Raw genomic sequence first — 21,445 nt, forward strand, 5'->3', positions numbered from 1 at the left:
GTCTGCAAATAGAAAATGACAAGGTCACCATGTAAGCGCATTTGTTGATTGCCCAGAATTTTTCTTCTTGAACTGGAAGGTAGTTTTTATTTACAAAGCCTCAACTTATCAGGCATAGTTTATCGGTGTGTGGAATCTGTTCAAACTTAATATGGTCTTGGAAACATTGCTACATACTTTATTGAGATGCTCTCCGTATATGGTTGGAGAGTACTCTTACATTGTCCTGTTTTAAGAGAATACGTAACATAACAAAGTAGTAACAAATTAATCTCCAGTCCTATAAAGTGATGCCCAAGTATCAAGAATGGAAATTTAAATGCAGATGTGAAAAGAATTTGCAATGTCTGAGACTCTACACTATTATTCTGGTGGCCCGTGCCCTCTGCTGCACCACCTCACTGAGTAGGTCCAGGCACAATGTCTATTACCCAGCTTCTTGCTGTGCTGTTTTGGCAGTCTGGACCTGTTTGCCCTACACTACCCACCTGCAGCAAGCCTGACCATTGGCATCCCACATGGCTCTCCCTGCTTTAGGTCACAGTCTGTGCTTCTCTGTAAGGCCCCTCTGTTCTGTTCCTAGGCCATGTGCATGCTCTCTGTCTCTTAAAGTGCCAGCGCGCACACCCTTTTTAAGCCAATGGCTGGTCACATTAGGGTATTTAAGGGAAGGGTGTCTGATCTTAGGCTAGTTCTCTGTGAAGATGTGCTGTTCTGTTTGTCTGCCCATGTACTGACCTCTGCCTGTTTACCAACTCTGATCCCCTGTTGCCTGACTTAACCCTTGCCTGTTTACTGTACTGACCCCCTTCCACCATCCCAACTGTGACTTATTTAACAGATTTTCACAAACTCTGCCTACCCTGACATCTTCTTGTCCCTGACTATGACTGTTGCCTGACCCCCCATGCTTGGCACCAGTGTCTCTGGTCCCCATGGGTCAGCAGCCAACCATACCAGGACCATTCCAAGAGGTAGTGGCCTGGTGGATCCCTTGCAGTGAAGCCCAGATCCCTGTGTAGGGGTTAAAGGGTAAAAACCAGGTGACTGCCAGGATAGCATCCTTAGGCCTAGCTCTAAGTCAAACCAGTTTGGTTGGTGCAGTGGTTCCACACTCACTGCCTATAATATATGCATAGAAAGTCATGGGCTGCATTTTGAATTGAGGTTCACATAGAGAGGGATCTCACCAATGAAAATCATAGCATTCTTTTTTGGGATTCAGGGCTTATAGAGTGAAATTTTATTTGTTGCAATCATGGTATGTAACAATTTTCCATGTGCCCAATTCTGGACTGAGTGCTTTATTATGCACTACTATTTCCACCACTTTATTGTAGCTGTATACCAGTAAATATGCCCAATCATTATATGTCATTTGCTTATACGTCGTTATTACCCCCCTTTCTTGGCCCACCTACTGCCAGGTCCGGATGGAGCTTTTGTCCATAACATGGCTGCAGATGGAGGGGCATCTGACTAGAACATCATTATGCCTCCGTCCTCTATTAAAAACTATTTTCCTGCCATCTGCACTCATGTCCAAATTCAGGTACTTTATAGTTCAACAGAGGTGGCATGAGGATGTTTTGGTCCTCAAAATGATTGAAGCCAGTATTTATAATAAAGGTGTATAAGTAAGTGTAAGTAAAATGTTTGGTATTATTCCCTGGTGTAGCTGAAATAAAGCAACCAATGCCACCAAACCCTTTATTGTGACTCTGTGAACAAGGTCCCGGAAGAACAAAAGATTATAGTAAATTTTCACATGGAAAATAGTCATATACCTTAATTGCAACCAATAAAATTTCACTCTGTAAGTACTGGATCCTGAAAAGAGTGCTGTGATTTCTTTTGCATTATGAATCTCTATACAGGTTTCATATTTAGGTTGTATAGAGGTCCAAAAAGTGATCATTCTCTTGTGCACCAATATCCATTCTCATAAAAGCAGCCTTAATCTATGTACGAAATGTAGAGAACCCCTTTAACAGTAGAACCGGAGGGAAGGGATTAGGTTGAGAATTCGACTTGGGGAAGGGGGTGTTTCAATTTTTACCTCAAGCAGCAGAAAGGCTAGCCCCTTTCCACAAAACTCTGAGGGAAAGGGGGGCCAAGCCGAACTCCACCAGGACCCATGAGCCTTTAACCCCTTAAGGACTCGGCCCTATTTCACCTTAAGGACTTGGCCATTTTTTGCAAATCTGACCAGTGTCACTTTAAGTGCTCATAACTTTAAAACGCTTTGACTTACCCAGGCCGTTCTGAGATTGTTTTTTCGTCACATATTGTACTTCATGACACTGCTAAAATTGGGTCAAAAAAGTTAATTTTTTTGCATAAAAAAATACAATTTTTACCGAAAATTTTGAAAAATTAGCAAATTTCAAAGTTTCAGTTTCTCTACCTCTGTAATACATAGTAATACCCCCAAAAATTGTGATGACTTTACATTCCCCATATGTCTACTTCATGTTTGCAGCATTTTGGGAATGATATTTTATTTTTTGGGGATGTTACAAGGCTTAGAAGTAAATTTTGAAATTTTCAGAAATCTTCAAAATCCCACTTTTTATGGACCAGTTCAGGTTTGAAGTCATATTGTGAGGCTTAGATAATAGAAACCTCCCAAAAATGACCCCATTCTAGAAACTACACCCCTCAAGGTATTCAAAACTTTTTTTTCAAACTTTATTAACCCTTTAGGTCTTCCACAAGAGTTAATGGCAGATGGAGAAACAATTTTGAAATTTAAATTTTTTGGAAAATTTTCCAATATAATCAATTTTTTCCAGGAGTAAAACAAGGGTTAACTGCCAAACAAAACTCAAAATGTGTTGCCCCGATTCTGTAGTTTGCAGAAACACCCCATATGTGGTCGTAAACTACTGTTTGGCCGAACGGGAGCACATAGAAGAAGGGGAACACCATATGGGTTTTGGAAGGCAGATTTTGCAGGACTGGTTTTGTTTATACCATGTCCCATTTGAAGCCCCCTGTTGCACCCCTAGAATAGAAATGTCAAAAAAGTGACTCTATCTAAGAAAGTACACCCCTCAAGGTATTCAAAACTGGGTTTACAAACTTTGTTAACCCTTTAGGTGCTCCACAAGAGTTATTGGCAGATGGAGAAACAATTTAGAAATTTCAATTTTTTGGAAAATTTTCCAATATAATCAATTTTTTCCAGGAGTAAAACAGGGGTTAACTGCCAAACAAAACTCAAAATGGGTTGCCCTGATTCTGTAGTTTGCAAAAACACCCCATATGTGGTCGTAAACTACTGTTTGGCCAAACGGGAGCACATAGAAGGAGGGGAACACCATATGGGTTTTGGAAGGCAGATTTTGCAGGACTGGTTTTGTTTATACCATGTCCCATTTGAAGCCCCCTGTTGCACCCCTAGAATAGAAATTTCAAAAAAGTGACTCCATCTAAGAAAGTACACCCCTCAAGGTATTCAAAACTGGGTTTACAAACTTTGTTAACCCTTTAGGTGTTCCACAAGAGTTATTGACAGATGGAGAAACAATTTAGAAATTTCTATTTTTTGGAAAATTTTCCAATATAATCAATTTATTCCAGGAGTAAAACAAGGGTTAACTGCCAAACAAAACTTAAAATGGGTTGCCCTGATTCTGTAGTTTGCAGAAACACCCCATATGTGGTCGTAAACTACTATTTGGCTAAACGGCAGGACATAGAAGAAGGGGAACGTCATATGGTTTTTGGAAGGCAGATTTTGCTGGACTGGTTTATTTATATCATGTACCCTTTCAAGCCCCCTGATGCACCCCTAGAGTAGAAACTCCATAAAAGTGACCCCATCTAGGAAACTACGGGATCAGGTGGTTGTTGTTTTGGGACTATTTTAGGGGTAAATATGATTTTTAGTTGCTCTTCATTACTCTTTTTTGAGGCAATGTAACAAAAAAAAAATATTAAAAATTGTTTCTACATTCGCTATTTAGTTTTGTGGAACACCTAAAGGGTTAACATAGTTTGTAAAGTAACTTTTGAATACCTTGAGGGGTGTAGTTTCTTAGATGGGGTCACTTTTTTGGAGTTTCTAGTCTAGGCTACATCAGGGGGGGCTTCTAATGGAACATGGTGTCAAAAAAAAAACTGTCCATCAAAATCTGCCTTCCAGAAACCGTATGGAGTTCCCTTCGTTCTATGCCCTGCCGTGCGGCTATATAGCCATTTACGACCACATATGGGGTGTTTCTGCAAACTACAGAATCAGGGCCATAAATATTGAGTTTTGTTTGGCTGTTAACCCTTGCTTTATTACCGGCAAAAAGGATTCAAATGGAAATTTTGCCCAAAAATGGGTGTTTTGGCACCGTTTTTATTTTATATTTTTAACACCGTTCATCCGAGGCGTTTGGTCAAAAGTTATTTTCATAGCGACGACTTTTACGCACGCGACGATGCCCAATATGTATGGCTCTCAGACTTTGGAGACACTAAGCAGGCATCCTAAAAACTGCGGCCCTCCAGATGTTGTAAAACTACAATTCCCACCATGCCCTGCTGATGGCTGTAGGTTGTCTGGGCATGCTGGGAGTTATAGTTTTACAACATCTGGAGGGCCGCAGTTTGAGGATGCCTGCTCTAAAACTAATATTTTTTTGGGGAAAAAAAATTGTTTCCGTGTCTCCAAAGTCTGAGAGCCATAGTTTTTTATGTTCTCTAGTGGACTGTTGGGGATTATAAAAATTTAGTACTCCATGGAAGTGTGATACTCCCTGAAGCAATTGATAATGCAGAGGCCCGGATGATCGGGGCACGTGTCACATTGAGTAGTGGTGTCCTTCCGTATCCCCCTCTTGTGACACACTCTGCATCTTTTTTGGGTTCGTCCCTTCTTTCCAGTATGGGGGACCACACCTGGAAAGTGTTGGCCAGGGACGATCCGGGCGCCTCCAATTCCCGAGGTACTCCGGCCTGCTCTTTCCCGGTCCGAAAAGATCAGGTCTTTGAGGACTGCCTCATAGAATTGGAGGAATGTCCCTGTGCTGCCAGCGCTTCGGGATAGTACAAAAGAGTTGTACATGGCAACCTGTACCAAGTAGACCGCAACTTTTTTGTACCATGCCCGGGTTTTGCGCATGGCATTATATGGCTTGAGGACTTGATCAGAGAGATCAACTCCTCCCATATACCGATTGTAGTCGACGATACAATCGGGCTTGAGGACCGTTGCCGCGGTACCTCGCACAGGGACTGGGGTGGTGCTGTTACCGTGGATTGTGGACAGCATAAGGACATCCCTCTTGTCCTTATATCTGACCAGCAACAGGTTTCCACTGGTAAGTGCACGGGTCTCACCCCTGGGGATAGGTACCTGGAGGGGGTGGGCAGGGAGGCCGCGTTGATTTTTCCGCACGGTCCCACAAGCGAACGTGGATCTGGCGGCAAGGGACCTGAACAAGGGAATGCTGGTATAAAAGTTGTCCACGTACAAGTGGTAACCGTTATCCAGCAGTGGGTACATAAGGTCCCACACGAGTTTCCCGGTAACACCCAGAGTGGGGGGACATTCTGGGGGTTGAATCCGGGAATCTCGCCCCTCGTACACACGAAATTTGTAAGTGTACCCTGAGGTACTCTCACAAATTTTGTATAGCTTCACGCCATACCTCGCCCTGCTTTGTGGGAATATATTGGCGGAAACTGAGTCTCCCCTTGAACGCAACGAGAGACTCATCAACCGCGACCTCCCTTCCAGGTACGTAGGCCTGCTGAAATGTGGCCCCAAAGTGATCGATGACCGGCCGTATCTTATACAGCCGGTCATAGGCAGGATCACCTCGGGGTGGACATGCTGCATTATCGGAATAATGCAGACATTTCCGGATGGCCTCAAACCGGGGACGTGTCATAACCATACTGTACAGTGGGGTCTGGTATAGGACGTCCCCACTCCAGTATTGTCTGACACTGGGCTGGTGGGGGGGGGGGGGGCAAGTGGCAGGGGGGGGTCTGGGGTCTGATAGATGGATCAGAAAGAAAGAAAAGAAAGTTTAGTAAAAGTTTTTTTTTTTTTCCCTAACTTTTCCCTTCTTTCCCTTCCTAACGGTGCCTCTCCCTCACTGACCCTAACCTACCTTGGTGGCGATGGGTGCAGGAGGGTGATGGACTACGATTAGGGGGACTCAGGAGCTGGACGCTGGACGGTGCTGCACGGTCAGGGTGCTGGACAGGAAGAGGAGGGGAGAGAGGAGCGCAGGAAGTTTGAATCTCGCGCCTCTCTCCCCTGCATCAATCAGCACCCTGGACAGCAGCGTTCAGCACCAGGGCCAGCACCGCCTCTCCAAATCCTCGGACTGCGATAGGTGGTGTATAATTACGCCACCGATCGCAGTCTTTTTCCGGTTCATCGGGTCACAGGACACCCGAATGGACCGGAAACGCAGAAAACCGCAGGTCTGAATTGACCTGCGGTTTTCTGCGATCGTCGATACGGGGGGGTCAAATGACCCCCCCCTGCATTGTTACGGGATGCCGGCTGAATGATTTCAGCCGAAATCCCGTTCCGATTAACCCCCGCGGCGCCGGAATAGCAAATTAAAGCCATGACGTACCGGTACGTCATGGGTCCTTAAGGATTCGGGAACCATGCCGTACCGGTACGTCCTAAGTCCTTAAGGGGTTAACTACGCCCCTTAATATAACATAACAGGGATTTACAATGGAATTAATTAGGAGAATGATTAACGATAAAAGAAAGACTAATGTTAAAGTAAAAAATAGCTACAGGCTTATTTAATTGCACAATGATATTTGTTTGTAGCAGACAGCACTACAATACATCGATAAATCCTAAGTGCCTACTAATACATTGAAATTTTTCTTGAACCCCCCATTACTACTAGCAAGAACAACATCAGTTTGTACAATATATGGACACCGCTATAATATATTGACAAATCCTAAGTACCTACTAATCCATTGGAACTTTTCTTGAATCCTCTATTACTACCACTAGCAATAATATTATTGTGCACGATATATTGATAACGGGTTTTGAGAATACAATTTATTTTATTGTCAGAAGTTTTTTAGGTGCATCCACCATTTATAACCGAACTTAGTTTACCAGCAGTGGGCTCACTGCTGGTATATATTATATAGGTTATATTATATTATACTATCTGGACTGGACTATTATACAGTTTCAAGAAAAAGTATGTGAACCCTTTGGAATTATATGGATTTCTGCACAAATTGGTCATAAAATGTGATCTGATCTTCATCTAAGTCACAACAATAGACAATCACAGTCTGCTTAAACTAATAACACACACAGAATTCAATGTTACCATGTTTTTATTGAACACACCATGTAAACATTCACAGTGCAGGTGGAAAAAGTATGTGAACCCTTGGATTTAATAACTGGTAGAACCTATTTTGGCAGCAATAACTTCAACCAAACGTTTCCTGTAGTTTGAGGTCAGACGTGCACAACGGTCAGGAGTAATTCTTGACCATTCCTCTTTACAGAACTGTTTCAGTTCAGCAATATTCTTGGGATGGTGTGAATCGCTTTCTTGAGGTCATGCCACAGCATCTCAATCAGGTTGAGGTCAGGACTCTGACTGGGCCACTCCAGAAGGCGTATTTTCTTCTGTTCAAGCCATTCTGTTGTTGATTTACTTCTATGCTTTGGGTCGTTGTCCTGTTGCAACACCCATCTTCTATTGAGCTTCAGCTGGTGGACAGATGGCCTTAAGTTCTCCTGCAAAATGTCTTGATAAACTTGGGAATTCCTTTTTCCGTCGATGATAGCAATCCGTCCAAGCCCTGACGCAGCAAAGCAGCCCCAAACCATGATGCTCCCACCACCATATTTCACAGTTGGGATGAGGTTTTGATGTTGGTGTGCTGTGCCTCTTTTTCTCCACACATAGGGCCAGATTTATCATTAGCTCAGGTGAGAATAATGGAGTGAAAAAGTCCCAAAAAAGTCCCAAACACTAAAACTGCGCACAAATTTGCGACTTTTTTCTGCTCTGCACTATGCTCGCCAGTTTTCTGAAAGTGGGCGTGTTTTCTTATGTAAATGAATCCAGTGAGGACCATGCTTATCTCATAAGACTTTTTAATAGAACATGCGACTTTTTCATAAAAACGTGCGACTTTTTCGTGAAGATGTGCGACTTTTGTAAAGCTGCTTACTGATGGATAAACTGCTACCGTCAAACCACATTTATTACAGTCTTAAAGGGCCGATCATAAATCTGACTTGGCTAAAACTGACTTTAGCCATATGTTAAAGTGGAGTGAGCTGTCAGAGTAATGATAAATCTGGCCCATAGTGTTGTGTGTTTCTTCCAAACAACTCAACTTTTGTTTCATCTGTCCACAGAATATTTTACCAGTACTGCTGTGGAACATCCAGGTGCTCTTGTGCAAACTTTTTTTTTGGACAGCATTGGCTTCCTCTGTGGTATCCTCCCATGAAATCCATTCTTGTTTAGTGTTTTAAGTATCGTAGATTCGCTAACAGGGATGTTAGCATATGCCAGAGACTTTTGTAAGTCTTTAGCTGACACTCTAGGATTCTGCTTCACCTCATTGAGCAGTCTGTGCTATGCTCTTGCAGTCATCTTTACAGGATGGCCACTCCTAAGGAGAGTAGCAGCAGTGCTGAACTTTGTCCATTTATAGACAATTTTTCTTACCGTGAACTGATGAACAGCAAGGCTTTTGGAGATACTTTTATAACCCTTTCCAGCTTTATGCAAGTCAACAATTCTTAATCGTAGGTTTTCTGAGTGCTCTTTTGTGCGAGGCATCATTCACATCAGGCAATGCTTCTTGTGAAAAACAAACCCAGAACTGGTGTGTGTTTTTTATAGGGCAGGGCAGCTGTAACCAACATCTCCAATCTCATCTCATTGATTGGACTCCAGTTGGCTGACACCTCACTCCAATTAGTTCTTTGAGATGTCATTAGTCTACGGGTTCGCATACTTTTTCAACCTGCACTGTGAATGTTTACATGGTGTGTTCAATAAAACATGGTAACATTTAATTCTTTGTGTGTTATTAGTTTAAGTAGACTGTGATTGTCTATTGTTGTGACTTAGATGAGGATCAGATCACATTTTATGACCAATTTGTGCAGAGATCCATATCATTCCAAAGGGTTCACATACTTTTTCTTGCAACTGTATATTGTGTTTTTATTAATTTATTTTATCTTTTATCTGTTTGCACAGGTACCAATAAAATTGCATTAGTTATGTTGGTTGATTATTGATCATACCATGGATCATGTGTGTTTCGCCTTTTGACTAATGCATTTTTCTTATTAATAAATAATAATTGATTACTATAATTGTGGTCGGTCTATGCTTGGAGTACTTCACATTATTTGACATTGGATCCGTTATAGTTTGTGGCAGCAGACCTGTGAGTGCACTCGGCACATTCAGACTTAGGGCTACACTGTCCATATTATCTTAGTGAGCCATCTAAAGATATTTATATCTTACAGTATGTCCAAACTATAAAATATTCCTTGAAGTACAGTTAAAAGAATTGTTAACTAAATAGTATAAAAATGAAAGGTAAAAAGCAATGTCCAGAACCAGACCTGACAATAAATAGCTGTTCATGCTCTATCCAGTTGCGTGAGTACAGACCAAAACGAAATCTTACGATAAGATTACAGTGTTGATAAGTGTAGAGCTAATTGAGGCCTTTTCTCACAGATTTAAAGAAAACCTGTCATCATGAATCTGCAGACAGCATGGAGTTGCTGAACAGATTGATAAATAGTTTTATGGGAAAAGATTCATTAAAATTGTAATTTATACATTTAAGGCTAATTTCACACTAGCATTAACGAGATCCGTCAGGCTGTCTCTGTGGATTCGGCATTGCCAGATGCTATCTGATGCCCGCCATCCCCATTAACTATAATGATCATTATAGTTATATATTATAGTCATACTGTATGCCAGATCTCTTTAACGCTAGTGTGAAACTAGCCTGTCCATGCGCTTTCTGAATACAGTTGTACACGGGGGCCATCTTAGGCCTCTTTCACACTTGCGTTGTCCGGATCCGGCGTGTACTCCACTTGCCGGAATTACACGCCGGATCCGGAAAAACGCAAGTGTACTGAAAGCATTTGAAGACGGAACCGTCTTCCAAATGCGTTCAGTGTTACTATGGCACCCAGGACGCTATTAAAGTCCTGGTTGCCATAGTAGGAGCGGGGAGCGGGGCAGCGGTATACTTACAGTCCGTGCGGCTCCCGGGGCGCTCCAGAATGACGTCAGAGCGCCCCATGCACATGGATGACGTGATCCATGTGATCACATGATCCATGCGCTTGGGGCGCCCTGACGTCACTCTGGAGCGCCCGGGGAGCCGCACGGACGGTAAGTATGCTGCTCCCCCGCTCCCCGCTACACTTTACCATGGCTGCCAGGACTTAAGCGTCCCGGCAGCCATGGTAACCACTCTGAAAAAGCTAAATGTCGGCTCCGGCAATGCGCCGAAACGACGTTTAGCTTAAGGCCGGATCCGGATCAATGCCTTTCAATGGGCATTAATTCCGGATCCGGCCTTGCGGCAAGTGTTCCGGATTTTTGGCCGGAGCAAAAAGCGCAGCATGCTGCGGTATTTTCTCCGGCCAAAAAACGTTCCGGTCCGGAACTGAAGACATCCTGATGCATCCTGAACGGATTTCTCTCCATTCAGAATGCATTAGGATAATCCTGATCAGGATTCTTCCGGCATAGAGCCCCGACGACGGAACTCTATGCCGGAAGACAAGAACGCAAGTGTGAAAGAGCCCTTACCAGTGACTGATGGCATTTTATGTACACAGGAAATTCTATCATTTATTGATACTGAGAAAGAGCAGAGATTTAAATGTATGAGCATTTTATGGTGACTAGGCTGTAATCGCTTTCAAAGGTGCCTCTACTAAGTACTGACTTGAAGGGGTAAACGGATTTGCAATCAGAATGTGTGACATTTTTTAACATTTTCATTTGGAATGGAGTACAATGAATTATAACGTCATTCAACTTTCCCTAGGAATTTCAGACTGTTATTCATGCCATCACGTATACCAGATACCAGGTAGAATGGCAAAAGCAAATGGTCATGTGAACACAGCCTGAAAGGAATTTGGCAATTTTTTTGAATTATTATTACTTTGAGGAAGATGTTAGATAAAAAGAGGAAACATACTTTCAACTTTTGCCTCTTCAGTTGTGTTTTGCACTAAATTTTCAGGCTGCTTGACTTCACATCCAAAGACATCTGACTTCACATTCTGAACACTGACCGCGCTGTACAATCCCTTCTTAGACAAGATGGTGGTAATACTTTCTTGTTTAGTGTTATTAACATAAATTTCAATATCCTTAGGGAAGAAATCTTTTGCCAGACAGGCAGTGGAGGAGGTTTCCCCTTTAGTTTTCAACTCAAAGACTTGAGGAGCTGTGGTAGGTTTCTCATCTAGAATAACAAAAAATAAATCAGTTGGACGGTAGTGACATATCAAAGAATATGGACACTAGTAACACTAGTACAGTACATGTTATCTTCATCCCTGTGGTAAAATGCAAAACCCATAGTATTTTGGAAAATAGTTTGGGAAAATGTATTTGTATGGAATTACAAGAAGTTGTCAACAAATGACATTTCTTTTGTATAGGCTTTTGGAACTGGGATTTGCATGAAAACCTTAGTCCTGCTTTCAGATTGCTATGTATTTTAGACTACACATTATAGATTCAAAGTCAATTCTGATAAACCAAACCAAAGAATCCTACATGGATAAACATTTAATTCAGAAGAATGGCACACAGCTCAGGCTATTATGGCCATCTGGGACTAACTGTAACAAGACTGCTTGGTTTTAATTCAAAGTATATTTGGTATGATATAAAAAGACAGATACATTTATAAAGACAAGTTGATTTCTATCAGAATTTAATGCAGAATTATCACGGGAAATGCGTATAGAAAGAATTAAAATATGCATAGCAAACAGTTAAAGACCGCCATTGTCATGTTTCTAATTACTAACTTGTGAATACCTTCCAAATAAATATGTGAAATAGCTAACTTTCCATGTCATTTTATGTGATTGGGGGTGGACTTCTAAAGAGATTAACACAGGAGCAGAAAATGACCACAATAATTATCCCAATATGAGATATCTCTCAGTGTGCTACAGTATTTCCTACTTTGACTACCAAACTTGTAATTTTGCATGTTTTACAGCAACTACTTTTATATTTTGAGACTATTCTTGAGACTATTTTGTATTTTTAAAGCAATCGTCATTTTTTATTTTTCTATATTGTTTTTAACATTATTAGGTCTTAGGTGTCGCTGATGAATGAGGATGGAGCTAGTTGTATGGTTTGGTTTGCAGCAATACTTTAATACAGTTTTTTCTGTATTTTTATAAACTATAAGGGATGGAGAAAAGCCATGTTTTATAAAAAAAATTTACAGGCTGCTTAAGTTACCTTACAGTGTAAATAATATGCTATCTTCACTCCGTAGGTCATTATGCTTATGGAGATACCAAGTATATTTAGTTTTAGTACTTTGTAAACATATGTTCTATGGAAAAAATGTGTTCCCGCATTCAAAGAGCCATAACTATGTAATTTTCCCATTGATGCAGCTATATGAAGGCTTGATTTTTTTTTAATGAAATGTAGCTTTTAATTTAATGTTTTCATTTACTGCATGTGAATTTGGTATAATTAATACAGGGAGTGCAGAATTATTAGGCAAGTTGTATTTTTGAGGATTAATTTTATTATTGAACAACAACCATGTTCTCAATGAACCCAAAAAACTCATTAATATCAAAGCTGAATATTTTTGGAAGTAGTTTTTAGTTTTAGCTATTTTAGGGGGATATCTGTGTGTGCAGGTGACTATTACTGTGCATAATTATTAGGCAACTTAACAAAAAACAAATATATACCCATTTCAATTATTTATTTTTACCAGTGAAACCAATATAACATCTCAACATTCACAAATATACATTTCTGACATTCAAAAACAAAACAAAATCAAATCAGTGACCAATATAGCCACCTTTCTTTGCAAGGACACTCAAAAGCCTGCCATCCATGGATTCTGTCAGTGTTTTGATCTGTTCACCATCAACATTGCGTTTAGCAGCAACCACAGCCTCCCAGACACTGTTCAGAGAGGTGTACTGTTTTCCCTCCTTGTAAATCTCACATTTGATGATGGACCACAGGTTCTCAATGGGGTTCAGATCAGGTGAACAAGGAGGCCATGTCATTAGATTTTCTTCTTTTATACCCTTTCTTGCCAGCCACGCTGTGGAGTACTTGGACGCGTGTGATGGAGCATTGTCCTGCATGAAAATCATGTTTTTCTTGAAGGATGCAGACTTCTTCCTGTACCACTGCTTGAAGAAGGTGTCTTCCAGAAACTGGCAGTAGGACTGGGAGTTGAGCTTGACTCTATCCTCAACACGAAAAGGCCCCACAAGCTCATCTTTGATGATACCAGCCCAAACCAGTACTCCACCTCCACCTTGCTGGCGTCTGAGTCGGACTGGAGCTCTCTGCCCTTTACCAATCCAGCCATGGGCCCATCCATCTGGCCCATCAAGACTCACTCTCATTTCATCAGTCCATAAAACCTTAGAAAAATCAGTCTTGAGATATTTCTTGGCCCAGTCTTGACGTTTCAGCTTGTGTGTCTTGTTCAGTGGTGGTCGTCTTTCAGCCTTTCTTACCTTGGCCATGTCTCTGAGTATTGCACACCTTGTGCTTTTGGGCACTCCAGTGATGTTGCAGCTCTGAAATATGGCCAAACTGGTGGCAAGTGGCATCTTGGCAGCTGCACGCTTGACTTTTCTCAGTTCATGGGCAGTTATTTTGCGCCTTGGTTTTTCTACACGCTTCTTGCGACCCTGTTGACTATTTTGAATGAAACGCTTGATTGTTCGATGATTACGCTTCAGAAGCTTTGCAATTTTAAGAGTGCTGCATCCCTCTGCAAGATATCTCACTATTTTTGACTTTTCTGAGCCTGTCAAGTCCTTCTTTTGACCCATTTTGCCAAAGAAAAGGAAGTTGCCTAATAATTATGCACACCTAATATAGGGTGTTGATGTCATTAGACCACACCCCTTCTCATTACAGAGATGCACATCACCTAATATGCTTAATTGGTAGTAGGCTTTCGAGCCTATACAGCTTGGAGTAAGACAACATGCATAAAGAGGATGATGTGGTCAAAATACTCATTTGCCTAATAATTCTGCACGCAGTGTATATCCTTATTCAATGAGTTACCATAAATCAGTTTTTTATGGTTTATTATTTTGCAATGGTTTTAATCTGCAATTTTTTACCCCTTTAATTGACTTGATAATTCTATTGGATTATTCAGCAATTTATAGCATTATTGTTTGTCATTTGGGATGGCGTCATAGATTAAGCAATCACAAGAGACATATAATAATAAATGTAGACTATCGTAATTTGAAAGTAGTTTATGAGATAGTGGTCACAAGAAAGCAATTCCTCATGAAAGCTGAAAGTTGATCTTCAATATCCTGGTTACTTAGGAAAAAGCCTGTTAAGGTAAATCGAGGCTATTGAAGATTATGCTATATATTAAGATAATAAAGACTGTATTATAACTAGATTAATGTTAGTTATATAACGTGGTCTATGTATTGTGCGCATTTAAAAAAAATATACTTTGTTTTTCAGTTAAAATGGGAAATAATTAAAAATAAATGAGACATTTATAATATTGTTTGAAAAAGTACTAATACATTTGTTCTCCCTTAATGTATATTTTGTCTAAGAATAATGTCTTATAAAGTCTAATAATGATTCTAAGTCTTGAGACAATATAGATTTAAACCTTACTCATTGAAAGCTATTTACCTAGTGAAAAAATATTTGAAGTAAATAAATTCTCCACAAATTCTCTAAAATCATTAGATATAGAACATAAATTGAGCTGTATATAATACTTTTAGTTACTTACTTGGCAGGACATCAAGTCTTGTTCCAGTTCCAAAAACGAGACCATCTGTATTAGTCACAGTGTAAGTGCACTGTCATAAAACCTGCATTACTCCCAGAGAAAATTTTGAAATTTCTGTTTACAGATTGAAGTATTTTTTTTCTGTGGAATATGTCTTGAATGAGCTTGAATAGTAAGGAAACGGATAACTGTGACAATATTGTGCAAATATTAATTAGTAAGGAGTGACCTCTGTCTTTGAAAATGTAAACTTTACTACAACAAGCAGAGCATACTTTATGTTGCTTTTTTTTAGCACTAGTTATTTTTCCACGGGAGCCATTGCATTAATAAGTAGTCTTATAATTTATCTGCTTTGTGTTTAATCACATTTTCCTTCCTTTTCAGCCACTTTGGAACTCATAGTTTTAGTACAGGTGACAGTTGCGTTTGAATCACTGTGGTATCCCAGTACCCACCTTGAAATAAGTTCATTCAAAAACTTCTTCCTAGAAAGCTTATAGATAGTGTTGAGTACAAAGTTCGGGTTATCTAAGAATTCTGATATGGATTCCGCTACCACGGACCATAACTTATGGTCCGTGGTAGCGGAATCCATAACGGAATTCTTAGATAACCCGAACCTTGTACGCCAAACTTGAAAGCAGAAGTTCGCTCATCCCTACTTATAGATATATTGCATGTTGATGGGATCTTTTAGATTTAAGTCATACAGTAATGAAAAATATGTGTAATTTAACCAGAAAAGGAAAATACACGCCTTTCAGTGGTACTAAAAATAATTTATTTACATGCAGTTATCTAAATGTTGCAGTTATGTTTAAAAAGGTTTTGTGGGAGTTTAACATTGATGGTCTATCTTCAGGATAGGTCACTAATACCTGATAGATGGGGATTGACTCCTGGCTGACCTTTTTGAAGAGGCTACAGCTCTCTATTGAGCACCACAGTCTCTTTCTAGGCCATTGACATCATTGGTCACATGGTCTACGGGCAGCTCAGTCCCACTGAAGTGAATAGGCCTAGTCTACAATACTATGCACAGCTGCTATACAATGTACAGTAAGGTGCTGTGCTTGGTTTGGGATGCAGAGAAGCAGTGATCACCTAAGCACTGTGGCTTCTTCAGCCAGCTGATTGGCAGAGATGCTGGGTGTCAGCCCCCTACCTTTCAGATATTGGCGACCTATCCTTAGGATAGGTCATCAGTTTTGAACTCCCTGAAAAAAAGATAAATACTGCCAAAATGGAAGAAGAGAAACACTAAGTGCAGTGTCTAATTTAGATTAGAAATAACTTACTTGCAGTAGTGATCATCTTCTGAAAGTGTATGTCAGATTTTTCAGAGACTGTGTAATAAAAATGGGAGGTTTTAAACTGCTTGCACATTAAATAAAATAAAAAAAAACAGATTTGCTCTCGTCCTACAAGTGAATTCTCACAAGTAATCTTGATGTATAATGTCAGTACTGTTGTTTGCGCACCATGCATGGGTCAGCCCTCCCTGACACAGCGCACACAGACTGTTTTTCCAGTTATCACTAACCATAGTTCCTATCTCCAGTTAGCAAGGAGACAACCAGTGTTCGATTTATTTATTGATTACACCGAGCAGTTCCTCCCAAGCATGGCTCCGTTGGCCCAGACAGGCCAGGTTCAGAACCGTGTGACAACATCTAGCTTTGCAGGTGATATGTTGGAGGAAAGTTGTGAACTGTGCCTAGAGGAGAGGGCGAGGACAAAGTAGAGGATGAGAAGGCAGAGGAGGACATTGGCGCAGAAATCCCAGGGTTACAATGCAGAGGTGGCATTGCCATCACCTGGCCAAGTTGCTGGTGTGCCTGGGCAGGAACCACATTTACCCAGTGGGTGTCATGACCATGGGTATGGTCGTGACTCCTGATCCGCATGCAGTTGCCTGCGGTTTGGTTTTTGTCAATCACATGGTGAGGGTGGCTGGATTGTTGCCTCACATGTGGTTGCCGCTGGCAACATGTTTGTGCTTGGCAGCTTGCTGCAATCTGCATGCGGTTGCACCTGGCAACCTGTCTTTGTAGGTGTGCCTTTTTATAGGTTTAGTATGACCACAATGGCTTCTCATGTGGCGTAACCTTCGGAAGAGGGTGCAGCATGCTTCGCCATACATTTGTGGGGTGCATGCACGTTCTCCGGAGGGAGAGCGTTTTGGGGGTTTCGCCGCTGATGGCGCGGTGAGTGGCTTTTCCCTGCCATTCCTTCACCGTTGTCTGTCTTGGCGTCCCATTACCTTTTATTGTTGCACTGTTGTTTGTTTGGTGTGCGGTTGCACACCTTCGAAAGAGGGTGCAGCATGCAGCGCCATCTGCTCTTGGCCTGCATGTGCGTTCTCCGAAGGGAGAGCGTTTTGGGGATCACCGTTAATGGCGCGGTTGGTGGCTTATTCCCCGCCACCTTACCTTCCGTGTCCGTGTTGGTGATCCCTTGTCCCTCTCCATGTTCCTATCTCTGGTCGTCTGCTGGCAGCATTCCGTTAGTGTTCCGGCTGCGTGCTGGTTAGGAGTGGTCTGCTGGCAGCGACTGGAGTGGGGACGTGAGTGGAGAGTGGACGCAGTGTCAGTGTGCTCTACCCGGGCTGTTTCTTTGCTGGTCTCCGGTTCCTGTGTGTTGCTCCAGAGCCTGGCAGTCGGCTCCTGGTTCCTGTGTGTTGCTCCAGGGGCCGGCAGCAGTCCTGGGGAGACGCGCATATTATGACACTGATTTCCCTTCTCCTATCCCCTTGTTTGGGTCACTCTCTAGTTTTCCCTTTTTTTTGGTGGGGGGGCTTTGAGGGGTGGGAATGTCACGACCATGGGTATGGTCGTGACTCCTGATCCGCATGCAGTTGCCTGCGGTTTGGTTTTTGTCAATCACATGGTGAGGGCGGCTGGATTGTTGCCTCACATGTGGTTGCCGCTGGCAACATGTTTGTGCTTGGCAGCTTGCTGCAATCTGCATGCGGTTGCACCTGGCAACCTGTCTTTGTAGGTGTGCCTTTTTATAGGTTTGGTGTGCACGAGGTTTGTGTGTGTGCACTGACATTTTCCATTCACTTGTGGCTGCCCGACGCAACGTGTTAGTGTGTACATGTGGTGGCAGTGTCTCGGCCTTCTGGCTGACTCCCAGGACATGATTGCCACGCATGTCGTTACTGTGGTAACAGCTGCAGTGTAATTATGTGTCCACGTCCCCTTTAAGTGGCTGTCTTCCCTTCCCTGGTGTGGGAAGGGTTAATTCCCTTCCTAGTGTGTGTGCACTGGGTGTGTCTGTGTGGGTGTGACTACATGGGCTATTTAGCCTCAGTTGAGAGCAGATGTCTGAGGGGTACTTCAGCCATGGTTAGCTGGAGTCTTCCTCCTGGTTTATATCCCACCTGCCAGTGAGGGCCACCCTTGTGGTCATAAACTCTTGTTTGATGTTATGAAGATGTGTCTGTGGTATGCTTGTTTATTGCAGCTTGTGGTCCTGGGTTCCTGTGTGATGTGTGGTGTGTGCTGTGTCCGTTTGTGTTTTAGGACAGCAGCACTTGCACATGGGTTCCAGGCTTTGTGTCTGTGGCAGGTGGGTGTTGTGCTTGTGGCCTTTACCTGCCATTGCCATAAGTTGTATATGTTCCCCCTTCCTTGCAGCTTGGCCAGTGAGACTCCGGTTCCTCCGTATCTTGGAGGAACAGGTAGTCTTACCCTGCTCCTAGATTTAGGGATCTGCGGAGGGTTACTAGGGATCCGAGGTTCCAGAGCATGAGCCCTCCTACCATCAAGGTCGGCTCATGCAGCTAGGAGTTAGGGTCAGATTAGGGATGCGATAGGAGGTGACCTGCTCCCTGATTCTTGTCCTGGCCTTGCATCGACCAACATCCTCTGGCATCGCACGGCTGAGGGTTTTCCCCATCCTCAGCCGTGACAGTGGGCCGCAAACTACATATATTGTCCTTAACCATACCTGTAGTTACAACTCCTTCAGATACTGAGAGGCCCAAGGACTGGCCCACTTTCTGCTCAACATACGTGTTCAGGGCTGGTATAGCTTGTTTGGAAATGTGATGTCGGCTTTGGACTCTCCACCTTGGGTGGGCACAAGCCATCAGTTCTCTGAAATGTGTAGAGTAAACTACATGGAAAGGGAGGGGCTGTAGGACAAGCAACTTGGCCAAGTGTACGTTCAGCTTCTGCACCGTTGAATGAGTGCATACATATTGTTTGTCTTTTTCCAATTGCCTCATTGATCGATTGCTGTCGGAACAAGTGACGAGGAGTAGAAGGAACATCAGGAGCAATAGACGACATTGAAGTTAATGGGAAGGCTTCCTTCTGCTGACGGTGTCGAGCCCTGACTGATTGAGAGGGAGTGCGGGCTGATGGGAGATGCAACGGTTTCTGCATCAGAGTGTAACACTAAATGAGTGGCACGGCTTTCCCATGCCACTTATAGTGGCGGTCAATGTATTGACGCAGGGCCGCCGTGCCAACATTAGCACCCTGGCCGCACCTCACCTTCTGCCCACACATCCTGCATACTGCCACTCTACCGCCCCCCAGCAACTTGGTGAAAAATGTATGACATTTTCCATCCACCACTGTAAGATGCCTGCCTGACGCTGCTTTTATGAACCCATGCACTGCTAGCATGTTCCTCACAGTAGTTCCTTGAGGGACCTCCTAAATAGAGCCGTTGATGATCGTATTATTTCTAAACAACTACAGGAAGCATTAGTTGTGAATGGTCCCACGATACCGACATTATACCTTCTACCCAAAGTCCACAAGAATGTGAAGAGGCCCCCGGGCAGGCCCATTATATCTGGCTGTGGGGGACCCTTTGAAAAGGTGTGTACATTTTTGGATCATAAATTAAAACCAATGGTTGAGTGCCTCCCTTCATACACACGAGACACTGCTGATTTACTTGAGAAAATTTATGGGGTCCACTTAGACCTGGATATGTTACTCGTAACATGTGATGTAGAGTCTCTCTACGCTAACATCAAACATATAGATGGAATAAAAGCTACATCTTATTTTCTGTCTATGAGTGACAATGATAGTGTGATGTCAGGATATCTCACAGACCTTTTGCAGTTTGTTTTGAAACACAACTTCTTTACATTTAATGGCTCCTTCTACCTGCAGCTCCAGGGCACGGCTATGGGGGCGGCCTTTGCGCACTCATATGCCAATCTGTTCCTGGGGCTGTGGGAGAGGGAGTTGTTCATGTCTGATCATGGTACGTTGATGGACCGGGTCATTTTTTGGACCCGATACATCGACGACATCCTTTTGATCTGGCATGGGTCATCTAATGGTCTTCAGGACTTCATCAATGAGCTCAATAATAATGGATATAATATCCATTTAACCTATAAGTATGACCCTAAGACAGTGGACTTTTTGGATGTTATGATTAAAGTCGATGAATGTGGTTATTTACAGACGGATGTACACAGGAAGAAAACATCTGTGAATGCATTGCTGCACGCCTCATCATCACACCCTAAACAGACCATTAGGGCAATTCCGATTGGCCAATTTATTCGAATAAGAAGGATTTGTTCCAACGATGCTGACTTCGAACGACAAGCGGACATTTTGAGAAATCGTTTCCTTGAAAGGGGATATAGCAAAAGATCTATCAAGAAAGCATATAATAGGGCCAAACACACATCACGGGAGAGTCTGGTGCATCCAAAGCCGAGGAATCAACCTGCTGAAATGGTAAGATATGTTACCAAATACCACTCACAATGGGAGGACATATATCAACTGTTGAAAAGGTTTTGGCCAATCCTCAGGACTGACCCAATTTTGGCTAAATTCTTGTCCCCCACTCCGTCACTGAAAGCAAGGAGATCGAGGAACTTGAGAGACCATCTGGTGAAATCATACTATACTCCAGGTGGGATAGGTACAATTTTTGGGTCAAGTGGACCAAAACCGGGTGTTCCCCATGCAGCAAATGTGTGGCATGCCCCAATGTGGAGAAAGCCACGGATTTCTGCAATTCAACTCAGATGAAAACATAAGATCACGCATAGTATATCCTGCATTACAAAAGCAGTGATTTACTATGCTACCTGCCCGTGTCAAAAAATCTATGTAGGCCTTACTACTAGGGAACTAAAAGTGAGGGTTAGAGAACATGTCCGGGACATAGTAAAAGAAAGAAAGGGATGTTAAAGATCTGGTCAATTTAAAAACAATTCCCAAACACTTTAGGAAATATCATGAAGGCAACCCATCCCTATTGAGGGTGCGTGGCATTGATCATGTTGATTTAGGGATGCGGGGCGGGAATATAGCGGAATATATACACCAGGTGGATCTGGACCCTTGACACCATGCAACCTAGAGGCCTTAATGAGGTCCTGGGTTTCGCTCCATTTCTCTGA

The 21,445-nt window shown here is 42.5% G+C and overlaps 1 gene segment (V, D, J or C); it reads right to left on the bottom strand.

The window, feature by feature from the left end:
• Positions 1–16,371, bottom strand: part of LOC120988993 — a 28,263-nt gene extending 11,892 nt beyond the window's left edge. The window contains 3 exon segments of the C gene segment in view: positions 11,224–11,493; positions 15,046–15,090; positions 16,347–16,371. Of these exon segments, the coding sequence occupies positions 11,224–11,493; positions 15,046–15,090; positions 16,347–16,362 (331 nt within the window).
• Between the last annotated feature and the right edge of the window lie 5,074 nt (positions 16,372–21,445).

This window comes from Bufo bufo, chromosome 2 (assembly GCF_905171765.1).
Source record: "Bufo bufo chromosome 2, aBufBuf1.1, whole genome shotgun sequence".
Lineage (NCBI taxonomy): Eukaryota > Metazoa > Chordata > Amphibia > Anura > Bufonidae > Bufo > Bufo bufo.